The sequence below is a fragment of the Gossypium raimondii genome, chromosome 5 (assembly GCF_025698545.1).
Source record: "Gossypium raimondii isolate GPD5lz chromosome 5, ASM2569854v1, whole genome shotgun sequence".
NCBI lineage: Eukaryota > Viridiplantae > Streptophyta > Magnoliopsida > Malvales > Malvaceae > Gossypium > Gossypium raimondii.
This window is the reverse complement of record NC_068569.1, coordinates 2,442,116-2,464,021: the sequence shown is the minus strand read 5'-3', so window position 1 is coordinate 2,464,021 and position 21,906 is coordinate 2,442,116. Positions and strand designations below refer to the sequence as shown.

The window sequence follows — 21,906 nt, the reverse complement described above, 5'->3', positions numbered from 1 at the left end:
AACACAACTATTCAATGTTTGATATTAATTTCATGTGTGTCTAAGTTATGAATATTACATCCCTTTTATAGGAAAAAGAATGTAGGGAGAAAGGGAATATGTGTTTCGAAATTCGTTTATGAATGCATGCATTCGTTGAATTTTGTATGATGCAAGTGCATCGAAGTATCCAACACGTGTTCAAAAGTCATATGGTTTCATCCCACCTGTACTCCCCAAGTATTTTGCGTCTCATAACGTACTCCCCAGATATTCTGCAAAGTTACTTTAACGTTCAACAAGAAATAAAAACGTTAGAGAAAGCACGCCCAATTAGGGAAGCTTTCCTACATATAACTTCTACACATATAATATCATAATATTATTATATTTATTAAAAACATATAATTTCTACACATAAATAAAAATAACAAATAAAAAATTTACGAAGATAAGCACTAACCGATCTCTTCTACAAGTTGCCCTCAAAACTTAAACACTAACCTTTTTAATTTTTAATTTTTTCAGTTTGCAAATGTGGATGAGTAGGAGACCATTGTTTTCATTTATAAAAAGAAGGGGACAAAAAAAAATTGAGTGACACTCGATTGGTCAAGAATGACGTAGAAACCCTATTGTCATGTGGTTAGTCAATCATGACACACACCCCTACACACATGTTAGGTTTTAAAGAAAATGAAAATATCAATGTGTATGACACCAATATTTTTAGTAGAAAAATACATATTTTCTCAATATTTCTTTAGTAATTTATGATAATATAAATAATACATTAGAAATTTTTGGTGTCGCCAATTAGGGCCAGTTCTTCATTGCTTAAAAAAACATTTCTGACTCCAAAAGCACTTTTGAAAGAAAAGTTGTGAAGAACAAGCTGAAATTTTTAGCTTTTCAGAAGTGCTTTTCAAAAGCACTTCTGAAAATGAGCTGAAAAGGAGAAGCTAAAAATTTTAGTTTTTCCTCTCCCAAAAGCACATTTTGTACTTAATTACTTTTTCACCCCTCCAATATCATTGTATTTTTCTTTTTTTTTCTTTGTGCTTAATTACAAATGTGTTAAAATCATTAATTAAAAATAAAAAATATTTTTAAAAATAATAATTACAAATATTCAATGGTTATATTTAAATATTTAAAATACAATTTATATATTCTAATTAAATTTTGTAAATAATTAATATTTATTGCTTAAAATATTTAAAATTTATATTTCATATATTAAAATATTAACAACAAATTATAATAATTTTTGTATTCTTACTAAAATATGATAATATTAACTAATTTAAATATTATTTAAATGCATATTTGTTACTTGATAATAACATGTCTAAAATGGACATTTTATTTCTCAAAAGCACTTTTTGATAGTAATGCTAAACACTCAAATTTTAAACCAAACTTTTCAAAAGTACTTTTTTCACAGCATTTTTCAAAAGTACTTTTCAAAAGTAATAAAGAACTAACCCTTAGAGTAGTAATACCAACTAAAATTTTTTCACTTAAAATCATTTGCTCATGATGGCGGACTTTTGGGATAATGTTGTGTGATCGTATTTTACTATTCAAAACATACCATTCTTTTAAATAATCTAAGGAGCCCATTTTTATAATTATTATTTTTATATTATTAAAGTGAAAAACTCAATTTCCTTTCATTTCAAAACTACCGCTGCAGTAATATTTTTCAGAAATAAAAAACAAGCTGAAATGTTAATGTATTTAATTATAAAGCAAAAAAAAAAAAAAAAAGGTCATATGCTTATAAAATGAAAAATCGACAGTAAAAGGACGAGAGAGATAAAGAAAGAAAACTGATTCACATTCTTATGATTCCGAATCCTGAGGGAGCTGGAAAATTCAAACAAAGGTCTAAAATAATGTCTACAATCGAATTGAACAATGGTTCATGGGCTCAAATTCGTCCATTGCCCATGAAAATATGAAAATGAAGAATCTCTGTCCAACTCAAAATTCAACTTGCACCACATGGCTGGCTAGCTAAGTCGTCTAGTCCTTACATTCATTTTCACAACAAAAACTGACTGTAAATTTTAAACCTTTTTTTTGATGTGTCGCAGTCAGTACCGTAAAAGATCAACACCGCACCCAATCCCTTCCAATTTAAGGAGGATAAAACACAAAATGAGACAATACATCCATGTCATCATGTAGAGAGAGAAAGAAAGAGAGTGCTATATGGAAACGGTGGTTTAAATACTTAAATGGTAGCATTTATGGATTGAAGAAAGTGGACCCACATTTGCATTTCCATCCTTCAGGCTCATAATTGGTGTACTGAATCCCCAGTTTATCCGTCGTTGCTGGGATTTGAGTGGCAACACATGGCCTGCACCTTCCGCACTTGCGTTCGCAATTCGGTGGCCTCGATCCAAGTCTTCCCATCATTCTACTCCTATATGTTTCTTCTCGCTCATTACCTACTCCACCATTGCCGATTTCAACACGGCCCTGAAAAATTTATATAAATAGTACTTAAGTAACCCCAAGACGGCATGGATTCCAGACTCGAAAATAACATAAAAAGAAACTTTTAATGATTAACCTGTTTAGGCTCAAAGTTAACTGCCCCTGAGAACTCTGGAACAGTACCTGTTTGATCCAAAACAAGGACCTGACAAGTTAAGTTTAAAGAGAAGCTTTGGAAAAAAGGACCAAAGATTAGCAACCAAGGAACTCTGGAACAGTAGCTGTTTGATCCAAAACAAGGAACTTTTAAAGCTTCTATTCTTTTCTTTTTTATCCAGAGGATGTAAATCAGACAACTAAATGACAAACCTTGTTGACGAGGAACAAAATCATGAGATTCTAAAGACGTGGTTGATGATGCATGAATCCAGCATGTAGTCAGCAGAATAGCAATGAGAAGACAGCACATTCTTTGCTTCATTTTCTCAAGAGATCCCCCAAAATGATGAGGAGATGATGATAGTCTCTATTCAGACACTTTGAGAGAGATGGGGGTATTTGAGGCAGTGCACAGTTGTCAAGATGGCAAACTATTCAAAAATAAATTAAAAAAAAAAAAACACTGACAAATAACAACACAGAAGTTATTAAATCTATCACTCCCAGATGTCTTGCTTTACAGACAAGTTATATATTTTGCCTTCTTATAAATCAGATTGGCAGCTCCCTGTACACTCTCTTAGCCTTTTTCTGATTTTTTGTCCTATTGAGGAAAAGAAAAGGTCAGTGCAAAGTTCTTATTGCAGGTACATATATTTAATTTAACCATAGATTTCGTGTATACAATATAGTAAACCAAAACAAACGAAATGGTACAATTACATTTTAACTTGCAGAATTTCGAAGTTTTAAGTTGGGTTAAATAAGTTTTAACATTTTTTTATCTAAATTAGTGTCGAAATTTAGCGATTGTTCCTAATTTTAAGATATAATTTTTTATTTAAGTTAATCCTAATATTTTATTTAAAACCTCAAGTTTAGATCCTAATATGAGAACGATTCCAAATTTAAGGCTCAATATAGGAACAAATGTCAAGTTCAAAGATAAACTTAAAAAAAGTTAAGTCCATATGTGAGAGCTTTTACTGAGTTTAGACCCTAAATAGTGATTTAACTTTTTAAGTTTAAATCTAAGTTAAACTATGCTATTAATCCTTGTACATTAACAAATTTTAAATAAAATCATATATTTTTATTTTAAAACTTTAGTTAAATTATTAAAATCGAAAATATTTGTTATTAAAATTTATGCACGAGAGTATAAATTCAAAACCTATATAAAAAACCCATTGTTTTCTATTTAATCTAATTACTAAAATAAATAAGTTGTGATAAACGTAAAAGCAAAAAGCAATTATGGCTCCATTTGATTTAGAAAAAAGGTTATTTCTTGAAAGATAAAAATAAAATGTTTGAAATTAAAAGCAATAGAAAATTGTTTCATTGTTTTCATAAAAAAATATTTCTATAATTGGAAGCCTTCATGTTTCTTTGTATTTTTATCATTAAAAATAAATTATTACTGCTTTAATTTATCAAATTTAAAATAAAATAAAATACTTGAAAAAATCAAGTCGGGCCTAGTCATTTTCCTTTCAATTGGACGAGTTTTTTTGTTCATTTCCATAATCAGAAGAGGGAAGCATCCAGACGGAGAGAACCAACCTCGAATATATAGAGGATGACCAACGCTACATGTCGTAAACCAAAGCAACAACCATACCCAAAAGGAAAAAAGCAGAGAAGGGCTATGAACAAAACATGGCAACAGGGACGCAGAGTTCAAACACGATACCCGATGAAGCCAGCCTTACTGAAGCCGCGTAGACAACTATCACCTCTGCTTGAATAGATTAGTCTTACATCATAAATCGGATTAAATGAACTATCATTTGAAATAAATTAAATAAGATAAAAAAAATAGTTTGAGTGTCAAATAGTAAATACCGACGAGCGGAGAACCCACCGTCAACGGTGGACGTGATCCATTTCCCTTGCGTTGCCATCACTATGAAAACTTGGGAATAAGTAAGTTAAAAATAGAAATCCTTAGGCTGCATGCCTACCGCCTAGACCGCAGAGTCTCGTATCTTTGAGACTGTTGTCCATTACTTGGATCGCTGATTCAACTACAGCAAAAACTTCAAATAAATAAAGAGAAAAGAGAGGTGTATTTGGAATGTAGACCGTAAAAATATTGTACAAAATTAAGGATAAGCAGTTTTTTTCATTGGATTATCTGAATGAGACAATAGGCTTGTGAGATGTAAAAAGTTTGGTTAAAAATTAAAACCTTAATAATTTATTCAAAGTAAATAATAGGCAAAGTTTTAGAGACCACTAAAACAAGCAGATGGAGTCGTCAATTTCAAATCAAGTTCCGTATACTGATCAAGCGATCAGACGATTAAGTGCTAAAAGTTTTTAAATTGAATGATGGGATTGTCAATTTATGCTTGGATTTTAGTGTTTATTGCTCTGCTGCCGGGACAGTAGAGCAGATGTCCTTAAACCTGTTTTACTTCTAAGATGCCTCATCACACCGCTTCAAAATTCAGGAGTAAATATTAAAATTATACATAAATTTTAATTTGTTATAATTTTATATATAAAATTTTAATTTTATCTAATTTTTATAATTTATTAACATAATTATTGATGTCATATCATTTTATATTTATAGATTACATACATAAATGATTATATTTATTTAATATAAAAGTAGATTGATGTATTTATTTATTTAAATATGTATGATTAAGTTAAAATTAAAGTTTTAAATATAAATTTAAGCCACAATTAAAGTTTTACGTATATAATTATACCAAAATTCATATATAATTATAAGATTTATCCTAAAATTTATTATTAAATGTTACAAAATTATTCCTAAATTAATTACTCATATAATAACAAATTAGCAGTTCAAATCTTAACAAAAATCTTAATTAACATGAAAAATGATAACGTAGAAGAAGATGAATGTGGATTTTGATTAATGACTTAATTGTTTTTAATTATTTCACAATGATTTTCTATCACTCAAGCCAACAATTCTCAATATATACAAATATAACAAAATATTAAAAACACTGAAATTTTATGAGACTTATAAAAAAATAAAGAATATTTAAAAATAACAAGAAACTAATAAAAACACTAATTTTGAAAATATAAAATAGAAAATTTTAAGAATCAATTAGAAATTTTAATAAAAATTAGTTTGAGTAAATGATTTGTGTAATTGATTGGTAAATTTGTAAATGATTAAAAACTTAACACAAATATTGTTTATTTATTGTTCCGCAAAGGACAGAGGCAACGAGCAAATAAGGGTAAACGTATGAGGAAAGTGGATTTTGTATTTAAAAATAAGTAAATTAATTTTATATATTTTGAAAGGTATAAATTAGTATTTTTGTTAAAATTTATTTATTAAATGATTTGAATGTTAATTTAAATAGTTAATTATTAATTTGATAACTTATTATTTTAATTATTGTTAATTTTTTGTTAACAATACTTGTAATTTTAGCAGAGTCACGTAAGAGTTTTCCTTAAACATTAACACTGTAATATGTACATATAATTTAATTTCATTTGTTGAACAAAGGGGAGAGACAAAAGAGCAAGGATTAGCGATGATTGGTGGCTGACAGTTAAATCTGAAGCAAAGCCCTCCGGGAACGCCATCTCTTCATTTATTACTTCAGATCTGCAGTATTCAGCTGAGACCATCTTTACATTTCCAATATAAGCCGCAGTGATGATGGAGAAACAAAAGTAAATAAAGTGAAAGAAAATATAAACCCTCTTTATCTGCAGATTCTACAGGCATGAGTTGAGATGAGAACGTTGCACCAATGTGAGACATCACAAACAGAACATAAAAGGTTTATCAATAAAAAAATACGTAGTAACTTGATTCTAATGATTCTGTAAGCAGCAGAGAGCAAAAAAAACATGAAACAAAGGGGGCCATTCCTGCATGAAACTATACTGAAGAAAAACAATGGGATGACAATTCACAGTAAAAAGGATAAAAAGGCAAGAAACTGCATATGCATCATCATCTTTTTGATTGAAATGATCGTGGGCTAGCAGCATTCAAGCAAACAGTGTCGTACTCATACTAGCCACTGCCTGCATTTCCACTGGTCCCTACTGCACAACGTAATGGTCTCCTCCACACACCTGCATCTCTATCACTAACTTTGTCTAGCCCTACCAGCTAGAGAGAGATGGGAATTGAGAAAGTTTTTTACTCTGTCTGCCTAACGTTTTAGGGTTTACTCAATATATTAATGCACTTTCTTTATGTGTTTACCTTATTTATTTTATATATATATTGGAATTGGAATTGGAATTGGAATTCTCAGTTTTGATCTGATCAGTGATTTAGATTATTCACTGTGACCGTACCTTCCTTCTACGATCTTCTGCTTCTCTTTTTCTGCAAAAGGTAAGTTATGCATGTTGTAGTTGCTGTCTGTCCAGTGTCCACACACATCTATTTTTGTATGCAAATTTTTATTTTTATTTTACGTTGGTTTTGATATTTTTCCTCAAATCATATATATAGTTGGCATTAATAAAAATAAATAATGATTATACCTTCATATTTCAAAATGATTTATTAGCTTTCCATTAATTATTATAGTGAAAAAAATGAAGTAGGATTAAAATTTTCCTGGCTTAATTACACTGTTGAACAAAGAAAAAGAAAAGAAAAGAATGAAAAAACATATTTTTTTCCAGTCAACTTGTTTGTTCTCCTCGTTGATTTTCCAACTCTCCCACTAGCAGGGCCGTAGAGGAGGTGGCAAGTTATCATCGAGTCGTTGCCCCAACTTATGGTCACCCGACCCAAGTCATGCAACCTAGTAGCCCATCTCCTTCAACTGAACTGGCTTAGTTAGTTGTTGCAATGGGCCTTGGACTAGGCAGTCCCATGCCTGCTATCCTTGGGGAAAGATGGATCCTTGGACTGGGCCTTGGTGATGGAATTGGGCCAAACTTCACGAACCCAGGAGTAACCCTTGGTGATAGGTTAACTTGTTCAAGTGCTTTTGACTGTAGATCAGTGGGGTAGTCGCGCACGCACCCGATGCGGGGTCCAAACCCTGTGGTCCACTTGCATGATAATCTCTTAGCGAACACTGGTGGTGTTGGCGCCTTGGTGTTGCTTCTCTTTTCATCACGGTGATGCTCATCAGTGCTTGTTTCCGCCCCCCTAATGCTGTCACCTTCATCACCAACATCAATTTTCTTGGTTTCATTAGAACCGACCATTGGTTCTGGTTTTGGTTCCTTAGCTGGGGCTTGCCCGTAAGAGTTATCATCATCAATAGCACACCTCTGTAATCAACAAAACATTGCAAACCCCATCAGCTAATGAATATTCACATGATCTAATCTTAACTCGTAATTATTAATATTAATTTACCTTAACATTAGTGAGATTCACATGATTTTCCTCAAGGAAGCTAATGAATTCCAAGAAATTTTCTTCCGTAGGTAGATAATGACCACTGTATGGCCATATAGCCTGAAAAAAGCAAGAAGAAGAAACACAAAAGTCAGTCTCAAAACACATTAAACCATAAACGAGCAAACGAAATTGCATTGTGTGAATGAATATGGTTTTGTACCTCAAGAGCGCCATCACGAGCGACCAATCTTCCAGCTGCGGTAGTGGCACCACCGGCTAGAAAACTAGAATGTTGAAATTTACCCTTTTCCTTTCGACCCACATACAAGGACCTAGTTGTGCTAAGGACAAATATCCATTTGCATTCAGCTGTTGTATTCACTGGTAACCCACTTTGCCTAAAAACAAGCTTCCCATGGTCAACTATTACCTCATATCCTTCCCTTTCTTTCTGCAAATAATGAATGATAATCATGTAAGCAAACATTAAATTATTGAAACGGAAAATTCATTACATAACAGGCTGACAAATGAAAAAACGTACTGGTCCAAGATATGTGATGCATTGCTGTTGTAATTTTTTCCTTGGACACTTGACAAGATTTACTTCTTTCCCATCTCCAACATCCAACCTTTTGAGAAAATAAATTATAATAGTCATCAGAAAACGTTAACAGGTTCCTCTTCTTTTTTCTTTTTGACTTTTAGAGATGTAATGATAAATTCTCAAAGGCTGCTAAAGAATAAAATATAATAATTACCAGTAGAAGAAAGGCTGCGAGCTTTCACTTGAGAACCAAACGTCATAATACAGGTGTAAGTTATGCCCATACCGATGTCTTGGATCAATCTGCCAAAAATGCATTGAATGGTCGGGTCATATATTCTGCAATATATTTATGTCGAGATAATTAACTGAAGGAACCAGCAAGGCAAAACTTACCGCTTCAAGCCAGTGCCGAAGGGCTAATTTCTGAGCTTTTTCATCCTTGGACAAACCCTTTCCCACCTGCAATTCATAAGGAAGAACTATCATAAATGTTGGTTAAACAAAGACATTAATTAAGCATTTACAACATGAACACGACTATGTTGTAAAAAAGACAGTACCTTAGCAGCTCTTGTCTTGGCTCTTGCCCATCGTGAAACAGCAGATTCAGGTTTTTCAACATCGAAGAACGAAACAGAACTTTGCTTAAGTTCTGCAAGGTCTAATACCTTCCACCATAGCTCCTCAACCACCACTGCACAATCCGCAAGGTTTCTTCGAGTCCGATAGCTTTTATACACTTTTTGAAGCTTAACAGCAGCCGCATCAAGCTCACTAACGGGTCTGGGTGAAAATAAAATCGTTGGTTCAGGCAGTGAAAGTGTAGGCATTGGTTTATGCATTAATCCATTCGAGCCACTTGAAACTAATGATTTCCTTTGGTCTTGAACCAGGTCCTTGAACGACAACGTTTTCTCAAGCACTACGTTATTACGATCAGGTTTGCTTGTTTTCAATGTTATTGAATTTTTCCTTTGAATCTTATTATCCGACCCAATAGCTGAGTTGGTGGTGGTGACGGTGTCCGAATCCGTTCTCTTGAAGCTATTTACTCTCACCGTCATCTCTACAGCTTTAGAACTCAGACCGACATTGTAAGTCAAATCGAAGAACCTGTGACTTAGAATTTGTTGCCAGGCTGAGAGTAACAAGGAAAGCGATAATCCCATAAGCCTCTTTTTCTGTTTTTTTTTTCCTTACAAGACAATATAATCCTCTACCTGCACAACATGATTTGTGAAACTAATTAAATTACAAGATAATACATGCACCCAAGAAAAACTTATTAGCAACAAGTTTCACTTTGGAGAATTGATATGACCTTTCTTGTTTATGCTTAAATGAAAAAGGTATGTTGAGGACCCAAAAACAAAGGATAAAGACATAAAGTTAAAAGCAAAGCACTCACGACTTGCAACTGATTAACTCCAATAATTGAAGGGGGGAAAAAACATAAACTGAGCATTTAAAACTCCATTAAATCATGAACCTCAGCTCACACAAATAAAAAAAATATCAGAATAATTACATGATAAATAGAACCTACCTGAATCCTTATTCCTTAATAAGACTTGAGATGTGTTCCTTTCCCTCTCTTTCTCAGAGAAATGCAATATCTAAGGAAAATATAAAACCCCTTTGGAGTTGATAAAAATATATGATTCCCAGAATCTGACTGCCTTCTCTCTTATATATGAGTAAAAGAGGAATGAAGTCAAACTAAACCTTCAAATACGTACCAATCCTACCAAATAAAATGGGCACGTCAGCCCTTGAAATCTTGAAACTCTAAACTGAGATGGGATTTAGAAAATAGATGGGTCTATTCAACGGTTTTTAAAAGTCTCGTGGGTTTGATGAATTCAAAGCTTTGAAATGTTGGATTTTTTTAAGCAAAAAATTTGCGAAGGAGTAAAATTGTAAAGGTCACTCCCTCCTTTCCTTCCTGGAACCTAGAGATTGGAAAAAAATTGAATTTGGAAATTTTTATATTTTATAACAGATATAGGAATTACTAAGAAAGGAGAAATTGGTCAAGAAAAGTAAGCGGGTAAAAAAAAGAAAGTTTCCATGAAAATTACATGGAAACTATTTCAGGAATATCTGAACACACTGGGATTTCTTTGTGTCTCTCTGTGTGTTTAATGACAGTCAACGAGTGTTTGGTCATACACGCGCCTTCCTTTTGCCTTGTGCTTCAAACTTTTTTTCTTTTTCCATTTTCTATCTGCACCGTTCTTGTTGTTTGCCCATTGCTGCGGTCACCCATCACCTACGCATTCATTTTTCCCCACCACTTTTCTTGACTTCATTTTCTTGCCAATCCCAAAGTTTTCCTCTGAAAGATGGCTTTTAAATTTACCAAATTCTTTTTTCGTGTTTATTGAATTTGGGAAAATTTTTACTTTTAAATTAAATATCATTTTCATTCAAAATAAACATAATTATTTACTTAGGTGGGTTTGGATGGGCGATTCGGTGCGGTGCGGTATGTTTAGCTTACTTTTTCTCTCACGCTACAGTATTTAATCTCACCGCCACCGCTGTTTTTACACTAACCGCAGGTAAACGCACCGCCCATCTCAACTCACCCTTAATCTTTTAACTTTACAAAAAAATCATTTTAACTTTCTATTTAATTTTTTACTTCTTTTTGTTATTAAATTTGTAATATTTATTAAATTATTCCAAAATAGATAGAAAGAATTAACTTTTATTTACTTGCTAATATTACATGCACGCTAATTGTCATTTCAATAATTAATTAATTTTTAAAATTTAAAATTAAAAATCATTTAGAAAATTATATTTTAATTTTTAGAAGTAATTTGAAAAAAAAGTAACTATTAAAGAGCGGCGAAAATAATTTTTTGTTAAAGTTGGATTGTAATGGCTCAAAAATAATATTTATTTATATCTTAACTAACATTAATGGGGCGATGATGTGATGTGATAATAGTTTTGGTGGGATTTAAACAAAATATATTTCACAAATTCTGAAGTTTGGTATGTTAGAAAAGGATTAAAATGTAATCATTTTTTAAATTACAATTGACAGTCTGATGAGCAAACAGAACATTCTCGTTGACTAAATGTATCTACTAATTGATCAGCAAGTTTAATTAAAATATAAACAATAGGATAACAACTAGCATGGCTGCTACGCAGTTTGCTTGTTAGAATGGATAATGCTTTTCCTTTTTCCGAAAATTTATGCTTATATCAATAATCTTTGAATACAAATATAAAATGTGAGTAAATGTAAAATTAAATAAAAATGATTACAAAGCTTTTTATTTAAAACCTAATAAATATGATTATAAGTTTGTTTCATATTTTAGGGTAAACTATTAAAATAATCTTTAGAGCTTAGACATGTGTTATAGTATAGTAAGTTATTTGAATCGGGTCTTTTTCTCTAAAGGAGGTTTTGACTAAACCTGATCATAAGCTAAAGTCGAGCCAAATTTGGATCAAATCAATGTAAGATTTTAGAGGTTGGATTGAAAACAAACTTAAATTTTTACCTAAATCTATTCCAAATAAAAAATGTCAAACCCGAACTCAAAACCTAAGCTTCATCCCTGCATAACCTATTTTATTAATATATTTTTACATAATTATTTTTCCTTATCTGTAAACAAAATTAATTTTATATGGCTGGGAAACTCTGAAAAGCCAGTCAAAATCAAACTAAATGCATTGGTCAAAACTCAAAAATCAAGATCGCCTTTTAGTCTTTGAATTGATTGGGATTTGAACTCCACAATTTACCAATCACCGCCTTGGGTATTAAACCATCCTTTTGAACCACCTTTTCTTTGCTTTTTTCCTCTCGTCTTACTAATATATATATATTTACATGCAAATAAAATTATACTTACAATCCAAATTATGTATAATATACAGCATAAAAGAAACATAAGGATTAATTAGAGTCAACAACATAATCCAATATATTTTAAATGAAATTTTACAAAATAAAAAGAATGTAAAAAAAGAGAAGTATTGTAATATTGGTACTATAATTTCATATTAAAATAATATTAGAAGTTATTGTAGCATGAATGAATTAAAATTAGGGATGTCAAATTTTGTACCATCATTTCTAACGCTGTTTCCACGGTCACTGTGTGGTCTTGGCTTCATAGCTTATAGACTTTGACGCGTGTTAAATAGAGCAAACTTGCAACACGTGTGCTTTTTTCACATTTACATGTGATTTTCATTTTAACCTTTGTAAACAAAATATCTTATTTTGCTTATTTTTAATCTTAATATTTAAAAATGTCATTTTAAAATAAAAATATTAAATTTTGAAAATGACAGTTTCAATCAAAAATTTTATTATAGCTTAGTGTTACCAAATCAATAGTCATATGTAAAGAGAGAAAACGTTATAGCTTAGTGTTATAAATGCAGTGAACAAGTGGCTATTAATTTGGCCAGGTAGAAGAATCTTCTGAAATATTTTTAGTTTCGTATTCGTATTATTTTTGTAATAAAAGAATAATTACGAAAATGAAGTATACTTGTGGATTTATTTTATAAGAAATTTAGGTGTCACTAATATGTCTGGAGTAATTACGAAAATGAAGTATACTGTAGATTATTTTTATGAATAATATTTTTTGTACAATAAATTTAGGTGTTACTAATATGTCTTGTCTAAATATGAGATATTCATTTTGATAAAAAAGTATTTTTAAGTGATGTCATTACATTGTTAAACAACACAAAAAATATAAATTTCTTTTAAATACTTAACAAATATAGTAAAAATATTTTTTAAAATTAAAGTGGTGCCGTAACATCGGTGGCAGCTACTGTAATTAAGATTTTTAGATCAAGTTGTTGATTAGATTTCCAATTTATATTTTGTATTATTTATATAATAATCTACAGTATGTTTCCTTTTTATAATAATTATTTTTTATTATTAAAGTAAAAAAAAAAAAAAAAAACCTTTCAGCTGAGTGAGAGGGGGGGCCTTTAAGAAGCAGCCACGAAATTATTCTCGAGAAAAATGTAGCATCAAAAGACTAGACCAAAAAATTATGCGTCAACAATTAGGCCTTTTGCTTTTTCTACAGGAAAAAAAAAGGAAAAAGAAAAACAGTACTGATCCTTTTGCATAGACTAGGCATGTTGAATTAACATGATTACATGTTATAAAAAAATATTAAAGTAATATAAAATGGTTTAATATTTAGTAGTTATTTTACAAAAATTTTAAAATTATTATTATTTTTTAAATTTATTTATTTATTTAATATTTTACTATATTCTTATAATATACAATTTGCTATAAACAAATTTTCGGATTGGAATTATTTATTATAAGATTCTTTCGTTATTTGTGAATCTTTTAGTTTAATTATTTATAATAAATAAAAAGTTTTATTATTTTAATTTAGATATATTTTTATTGCAATAAAAGCCTATTTCACAATCAAGTAAGTGGAAGAAATAGAAGTCCAACTTCATCCCAGACATTTAAATTAAGTTTGAATTTTAAAGTTAGTATTATTAGAGAATTTTATCTAAATGCTGTCTTAATTCGAATAAAATTATATTAAAACTGTAAAAATATTTAAAATAAATCTAATTAAAATTTCACGATATTTCAACTTAAATTTATAATGTACACTATTCATTAATTTATTTAAAAATTAAAATTATATCAACAATTATAATGAAAATTGAATTAAAATTACAAAATTCACAATCATACACGTATTTAAATATTTATTATGTCAAACAATCCTATATATATTCTTTAGTAGATGCCGGAATAGACAGATAATTATACTTACAATTAAGTACTGGGTGTATACATATAAATAATGCTTGAAATTGTGAGTTTAAAATAGATAATTCATGTGATGACTTGATGATTAGGGTGTTTACTACTTTAGGTATGGCCTAAATTTGAGTTGTATTAGTCGTGTTTATTATTTGAAATTTGTCTTGTTATTGTAAATAAAAAACTTGAAATTAAACAAAATTCTAATCTGATTTTTTTATCAGTGCTATTTTAAGACTCTGATTTTTTATCGATAAACATTATGGTTTAGAAATTGATACAGTGATTACGAAACTGCACCTAGTACGAAGAATTTTGTCATTTGTTGTTATTTAGTTTAGTATTAAATGTGTTTTCTTCTGAATTTATTATTATAAACCTAAAATGCTTTTTATTCGTTAGGTGAGTTGGGGGCCGGGACTTTAATAACAGGGGGAAGGGGCCAGGAAATTATGGTTGGGGTTTTTAAATTTTGGTTAAAATCGATTTAATCGACTGAATTGATTTAATTCGGTTAATCGATCTAGTTCTGTCAGTGGCCGGTTAAAGGTTTTTTAAATTTCGGTTAACGGTTAAATCGGTTCGAAACCAAATAATTAATTAAATTTAATAAATAATATTATATATTATATGTATTAGGCTATTAATGGTTCGGTTTTTTTTTGAAAAAATTCTGATCGGTTAACATTTAAAGCATTAAAAAAATTAATTAATACTAGTTCGATTCGGTTAATCGTTTGAACATCCCTAACTTATGATACAAAATATTGTAACATCAAGACCAAAACTTTGTGTAAACCCCACTCTGACTGCTAAACAATTAGCCCGCCAGCATAAACTATGATATATTTAAGTATAATACAAAACAATATAAATATACAAGAGAATAATATTTAACATATCGTTATTAGAGTTTTTAGACTTTATAGACAAAGTTAATATATTATTAACAAATGTTTTATAGAAATGTAGAAAATATTTTTTAAAGATATTTGTAGAATAAAAAAATACATTGTTAGTATCCCAAATATAATCCATATACGAATATATTAAAATTGAGTAATTATTCAACGCACAGTCGTGAATGTCTTTAAACCACATAAGTAAATTGAAGTAGTGACAAATGTTCCGTTTAAATTTCTTATTATACTCTATGAACCTATTTATAAAATATATAAAAATCTTTATAAACAATGTATGAGATAATTCTTATTAAAATTATTTTTGGATTAGGGGAAGAGGGATAACAAAGGGATGGTGGGGGAGAGGGAAAGAATCAGAGTAGGAGGAGGGATGGTGGAGAAGAAGGGGAGATGGAGAATCAGAGTAGGGAGAAGGATGGGAGAGCAGTGATAGGAGGATGGAAAATGGTAGCTCTATTAAGTCTGTAACGAAAAATGGTTAGTGGCGACTGTTTTGTTATTTTTTGAAAGTTAAGTGACTGAATTGAAATCTAAGTGATTATTTTGTCAACTACCTTAAAATTGGGTGACTGTTAGTGTAATTTACCCTAAAATATTTTTGTAGTTGGAATGATCCAAATAGCCGCCTCCACGGGAGTGTTAGCTGATAAACTAAAGCTGCTTTTGGATTTTGTTTTAATAAAAAAAAAAAAAGGAGAAACATTGAATAAAAATGAAAAGACGAAATTTGATTTCCTTTTTTGGTTATTATTTAATGTTGACCCAATCAATATGAATAGGGAACTTATTGATTTAACAATGTAACGCAGGGTTTTATTGCACTCATTGAAAGATTATTCATCCAACTCCTATAGAGTAGGATTTGGTTACTACTAGAAATGCATTTTAATAAATAAAGAACAAAGTAGAAAATATTGTAAAACTCTGTTAATGTTTTGACAAGTAATTCTCCTTTGGGAACCATAGAAGTAGTAATTTGGGCGTCGGAAAATAAATCTATGACTATACCCACCCCGATGATTACAAGTTGCTGAAACCAAACAATTCCCAAAGCCCAGAATTAAAAAAGGCCTTATAGTAAACTCACTCCATCCACCGGGCCAATGCTCTCTTTCAATTCAAACTTAATACATTTTACAAATGAATTTAGTAAATTAAACACCTCTTGCACAAAATGTTTCTATCCCATTTTACCTGAAAATACTTTCTGCAGAAGGAGTCTGCCATATCAACCTTGAACCCAATCTATTCAAATGATTTGATTAAAAATGGGATAAATGATAAATTTATATATGAACTTCATATTAATGTGTAATTTGATACATGAACTTTAATTTGGTACAGTTATACCTATTAAACTTGATCTGGGGTTATATATGTATATATATATGAAATATTGATTTTGATTCAATTTTGCACGTCTAAAAAAATAAATAACTACATTTATTTTATACTAGATTAATATATTATTTGTGTATACAATATATCAACTAAAATGATGCTAATTCAATAATGGTGTTAGTGATTTGTGAAAACTAAATCAAATCAAAGTTCATTTATAATTTTGATATTTATCCCTTTAAAAATTAATAAAAAAATTTAATTAAAAAAAAGCTAAAACAATTATGTGGCAAAAGAGAGAAGTTGAAAATGCGCCTCTTGCAGTAAGTGTTTTCAGTTGACGTAGGAGGGAGAGTGAATTATAGGGTTCGCAAGATATTTGGGTAATTGTTCAGTTTTGGAGGCAGAGCTCTGAGGGGTTTTGGATAGGCTGAATCTTGCAGTAGATAGGTGTTTCCAAAAGGTCCTTATTCAAACTGATAGTATTGAAGCTATTAAAGCTATCATGGAAGATGATACGAGAATCTCCAATTCTACCATTATTAGAAGAATTCATTAGACGCTTAAAAAGCTGGAGCAGTGAAAGTAATCTAATTGCGGATAGCCTAGTCAAGATTGTTCACACTAGAAGTCTAGGCTTAAGATTATTTGTGATGCTCCTTTGATGATTTAGCTTGTATTATTTTATTTTCTTTCACAAAAAAAAAATGCAAGCGTTTTTAATTTCTCTCACAAAAATTGATCTATTTTTCTAAATTTGAAAAATCCTGACCTAATTTACTAAATTTGTTTTAAAAATGACATATTCGCCTAATTTCTCCGATGATTACAACCATTGAATTAAATAATTAATTCAATAACTAATTGATTCAGATTAATTAATAATCAAATTAAATATAAAAACAACTAACAGATTTACTTAAATTGAAACCTAAACTTTAGACTTTAAGCGATACCCAAGCTTTTAAATATATAAAAAAAAGTTAGGGTGAATTACACGTAATGTGACTAAATGTTTACGCTTTGGTTATTCAATTTCAAAAGTTTTAATTTAAGTCGTTAAGTTGTTAAGTTTTCTTTTTAAAAGCTCATTAGTGAGTTCCAAGTGACAATTCAACAATCAGTACGATGAATCAACATCCTTCTACGAATAAAATAATATACATTAGATCCAAGCTAATCTAACGACCAACGTTGAAGATTATAGAAAAAAATAATTTGAATTTTGATTTATAAATTTGTGACGTTTAAAATTATTTAATAAAAAAAATTAAACTATAAAAAAGAAAAGAAACAAAAACTTTTACAAAAAAAATCATACAACAACGATTTTAAAAATAAAGTAACTTAATTGAAAAGTTTAAATAAATCAATCATATTTTATAATTTTTTCACAAAAATTATAATTACTTATTGAAGAGGAAGAATGGCCCGTAGGTTGGAGGCTCCGTACTCGATCCACTTGGGGGAGGCTGAAGTAGATAAAATCCGGTGCTTCTGTTAGTGGGGTCTATTTATGATTATTTAATAATATTGGATATCAAATTTGCTTCTGTAGGAAACAAATTGCGTCATCTGTTGAACCACTTTCTTTCCTTTCCCAATGAGGCAAATCTTACCTAAAATCGCTATTAATCACAATCACTGGCGTGGCATTACTTTTACCTCATATCATTGTCCTTTGAACCTGCTAGGCAAGCATCAAATCAAATCATGAACATTAATAAAATTCAACTTGCATCCTACTTTTGATGATTATTCCAGGATCAAATAAAATTCAACCACCACCACAAACGCCCGAATCCCATAATCACGATCAAAAAAGCTTTTAGGTGCAAACTACATATAGTCAAGTAATATGAATTTTGCTTTTTTTAATTAAAAAAATGGAATCAAGATACGATTTCCTGCCATTCACATACGTAAACACCATGATTTTAACCTGAACTGAAGTAGCAGAATATGGTAAAATTTCAAGTGTAGATGAGAAAAAGAGTAGATTGTTTGTATTTACAGAGTATAGTGTAGAAATTTTTACAACCTTAAAAAGGAAAAAAAGAAAAAGAAAAGGACAATACAGAAAGCTATATATGAACATTCTATGACACTCTCACTGGTTTATAATGAAACATTCGTTGCCATCAGCTCCAAATTGCCTTCAACAAATAATCATGGAAGAGCCTTGTTCATGTATATCGATGAAGATGAAGAAAGAAAGGCAGCAACCAAAGCAACCATTCACCTTCCTGCAATCAATAGCAGCCTAATAAGACATCGGATAAATAATATTATAACCATGAAAACATACACACACACACGCACACATAAAATAAGGTATATATATACTTTTGTTTTGGTAAGGAGTGGATCTCTAGGTTAGACACAGCCAGTTTGCTCCACCAACTCACTTGTAAAACCACCCCAGCTACATTGCTTCCAGCTGATTAAATCCTCTAACTCAAGATAGATCTTGGAATCATTCACTGATGATAGCTCTTCATTTGTTGCATTCTCAACACCTGAGCTTTCCCCTAGTAGATTTTCGGACATAACATCATAAACAGAAGACATTGCTGGTTCACTGCTCTTTTCATCGTGAAGGGTTTGGTTGTTGTTCTTCTCCGTATAATCAGGCGAAAGCTTTGAGATCTCAGCAGCTTGTATTGATTTCAATCTCTCTTCATTAACTTGGTTCCTGCACTTGACACTTAGGTCGGTCATCCCCATAGCCTCAGGCAAGCACTTTGTGACTTGCGTCTCAAGAAACTTCCTTTTCTTGCTAAAGCTAAACTCCCCTTCATCAATCTCTATATTTTGCTGCTTCCTTTTCTTAGTCAATCGATGAATAAAACTGGGATACTTTGCTATTTTAGCAATGAAATTGCACATTTGTTGTTGCCTACACTCAGCAAAACGAATCCGCTCATGAACAGCACTCAGCTGATGATTTGATTCTTCTTGTTGTTGTCTCAGTTTCAAGACTTCCAGTTGCAGTATACTCCGATCTTTCTTCAATATCTCAACTTCAGCTTCTAAACCAATATTACTAGTTGAATTATTAGCACAATTCACTCCACCTTGTTGTTGCCTATTATATCTACTTCTTCTCTTAATGTTTTTCAGCAAATGCTTCTTTCCTCTTTGAAACTCCTCATTTGCAAATTCCCATCTATCTGAGTCAATCTTTCTAAACCCCTAAAACATCCCAGAAAAGAATATACTCAATGTTAAAAAAAAATAAAAATTTAAAGGCCCAGTGAAATTTTGATATATAAAAAAAGGGTTAAAAGTGCTTACATAAGTGTTGAGTTGGCGGATGAAACTGGAGAAGTTCTTGTGCTTGAAATATTTAGGAAGGAGATCTTCTGAGAACTTATAAGAATCCCAAACGATGAAGCTATTGCGGTTAATGCTCCAGGAAACAATCGGGTCGGTTACCGGATCCTCCACCATCTCATATGTTTTCTTCAAAAACGGAGGAGGACCCGACTCGTTCAATCCTTCCATAGGTTTCGGCAAATCAACAGATGAACTGGAAGAAGACGAACCATTATTGCTGACGTTGTTACAATCCCCACCGTTCATCATATCATCAACGACACCGGTTTCATCATCATCATCATCATCCTCTTCTTCCTCTTTAACTGCTTTGATCAACAAAGCTTCTTGATTATCTTCTTCTCCGCTACTTTCAGCTATTGGCTCTTCCTTCACAAGGATATTATTTGACTCCATTTGAGTAATCTCGTCACCCATTTTCTTCGAAAACGCCGTCGAGTAACTCAAACATAACCCTTCTCCGCCTCCATTGTCAGGCACCACCATGTTTACCGTTTCGTTTTGTTTTTGAAGAAGTACAATTTATTTTTTTTAGAGGGGTTTTTAAGGTGGATACGGCAGCAACAAATGAAATTAACGACACTGATATCGGCTGTCTAACTCTAAACTCCAAAGCATAAGGATAAGTCGCCACGTTTCATTTGCTTTTCTCACTTTTTTGCCATTTGTAGCTATCCTTTCGTTGTCTCCACCTAATCTAAACCCTTTTATTTTGGTTTATTTACAATTGTTCCCCTTCAATAAGACGGTGGCACGTGGGTGCACAGGGAAAGCAAACGGTGAGCTCCTTGTTCTTTTCTTTTTCTGTGATGAAAATCTTTACCGTGCAATCGCATCTCCTAGCCGTTGTATGGACAGGATCTTGAGGTTACAGTACGACAAGCATTCGGTTATTCCCCTGCATGGTCGCCACGTGTCGGTCCAACGATGTCGTTTTGGGAAAAAAGGAGTCATTGTGTTGGGACAATGAGGTGGGATTCAACCGATAGAATGGTGCCACGTCATGGAGTGATGCGGTGTGGAGGCAAAAGCCGAAAACCTTAGCAACATCACATTCAGATTTCAGAACTACCAGTTACGATGGTAGCCGTACAAGTGGCACCGAAGACCGAGTGTCAGATTTGCTAGGCATTTCATTTATTGTTTGGACCTTTTTAGCAAAGGAAAAATAAAGAGTAAGATCGTGGCTTAATCTGCTCCTCTTATTTACTTGCAACATATTTTATTAATTAACTTTTTACATATCCATAAGATAAACTAAAAAATTACTATAATCTAAAAGAATTCTACCTACAAGATAAACTTGTAGACTTGTTTACTTCAATTGATTAACATGCTTTTGTTGTTTTAAAAACTGGTTCATTTATCCATCCAACCGATGCGGATGGATAGGCATCTCTTTACTTTGTTTTCGTGTCTAAAAGCCAAAGGGATTGGTCTTTAATCGATATTGATGGAAGATGAGTGTTTTTGTTGTTTTGTTCCACATTTCAGGTCAGTCAAAAACTAAGTTGTAACTATATCAACAAATACAATGAATGGTAGTCCAAGTCCAAACAACTCACGTTGTTTGATAGTTAAAACACATTAGCAAATTGGCAGGAGGGATAGTATACGCCAAACAGTGCAGGGCGGAGCCCTCATATTATCCAAACTCAAACATCATTCATTTCTCTCTTACACCTTGGGCACTCTTCTTTTTCTAAGAAATGGAATGCACAAATCAAATACTAATTTTAATGATCAATAAATTAGATGAATTAATCTAATCCGATAAATAAATTCGATTATAATTGAATTATGCAACAATGACCGAATATCACAACCTAATTAAAATATGACCGGGTCGCATGGAACTTTAATGACCTAAAACAATAATGTGACCATATCTTTTTTAGGGTGCTGTCACCATATTTAATATGATAGGCAAGAGGATAATTTCCTTTTTAAAGTAATAGAATACAAAAATTAAATGTGGAAGCAACTGTAATTAATCCAGTTTGAAACCAAGTGCAAAGTTGTGCAA

At 31.2% G+C, this 21,906-nt stretch overlaps 3 protein-coding genes across 4 annotated transcripts; all 3 read right to left on the bottom strand.

The window, feature by feature from the left end:
* Nucleotides 1-1,803: 1,803 nt before the first annotated feature.
* LOC105765962 (EPIDERMAL PATTERNING FACTOR-like protein 5) lies at nucleotides 1,804-4,587 on the bottom strand. Of its 2 annotated transcripts, XM_052631659.1 has the most exons (5): nucleotides 4,438-4,587; nucleotides 4,156-4,330; nucleotides 2,800-3,193; nucleotides 2,567-2,613; nucleotides 1,804-2,472 (listed from the first exon to the last, which is right to left on the bottom strand). In XM_052631659.1, the coding sequence occupies exons 3-5, from the start codon at nucleotides 2,909-2,911 to the stop codon at nucleotides 2,236-2,238; spliced, it is 396 nt and encodes a 131-aa protein (XP_052487619.1). In that variant the 5' UTR covers nucleotides 2,912-3,193; nucleotides 4,156-4,330; nucleotides 4,438-4,587; the 3' UTR covers nucleotides 1,804-2,235. The 2 variants fall into 2 exon arrangements, with proteins under 2 accessions (XP_052487619.1, XP_012440706.1); XM_012585252.2 differs by lacking the exons at nucleotides 4,156-4,330; nucleotides 4,438-4,587 and having other exon boundaries at nucleotides 2,800-3,271.
* A 2,524-nt stretch (nucleotides 4,588-7,111) lies between these two features.
* Nucleotides 7,112-10,723, bottom strand: LOC105770913 (IQ domain-containing protein IQM1). Its single transcript, XM_012592280.2, has 8 exons — nucleotides 10,018-10,723; nucleotides 9,032-9,691; nucleotides 8,865-8,930; nucleotides 8,683-8,771; nucleotides 8,466-8,553; nucleotides 8,142-8,372; nucleotides 7,937-8,038; nucleotides 7,112-7,848 (listed from the first exon to the last, which is right to left on the bottom strand). The coding sequence occupies exons 2-8, from the start codon at nucleotides 9,638-9,640 to the stop codon at nucleotides 7,402-7,404; spliced, it is 1,632 nt and encodes a 543-aa protein (XP_012447734.1). The 5' UTR covers nucleotides 9,641-9,691; nucleotides 10,018-10,723; the 3' UTR covers nucleotides 7,112-7,401.
* A 7,802-nt stretch (nucleotides 10,724-18,525) lies between these two features.
* On the bottom strand, nucleotides 18,526-20,460 carry LOC105771235 (heat stress transcription factor A-7a). The gene is made up of 3 exons (XM_012592646.2): nucleotides 19,839-20,460; nucleotides 18,888-19,736; nucleotides 18,526-18,787 (listed from the first exon to the last, which is right to left on the bottom strand). The coding sequence occupies exons 1-2, from the start codon at nucleotides 20,364-20,366 to the stop codon at nucleotides 18,918-18,920; spliced, it is 1,347 nt and encodes a 448-aa protein (XP_012448100.1). The 5' UTR covers nucleotides 20,367-20,460; the 3' UTR covers nucleotides 18,526-18,787; nucleotides 18,888-18,917.
* Between the last annotated feature and the right edge of the window lie 1,446 nt (nucleotides 20,461-21,906).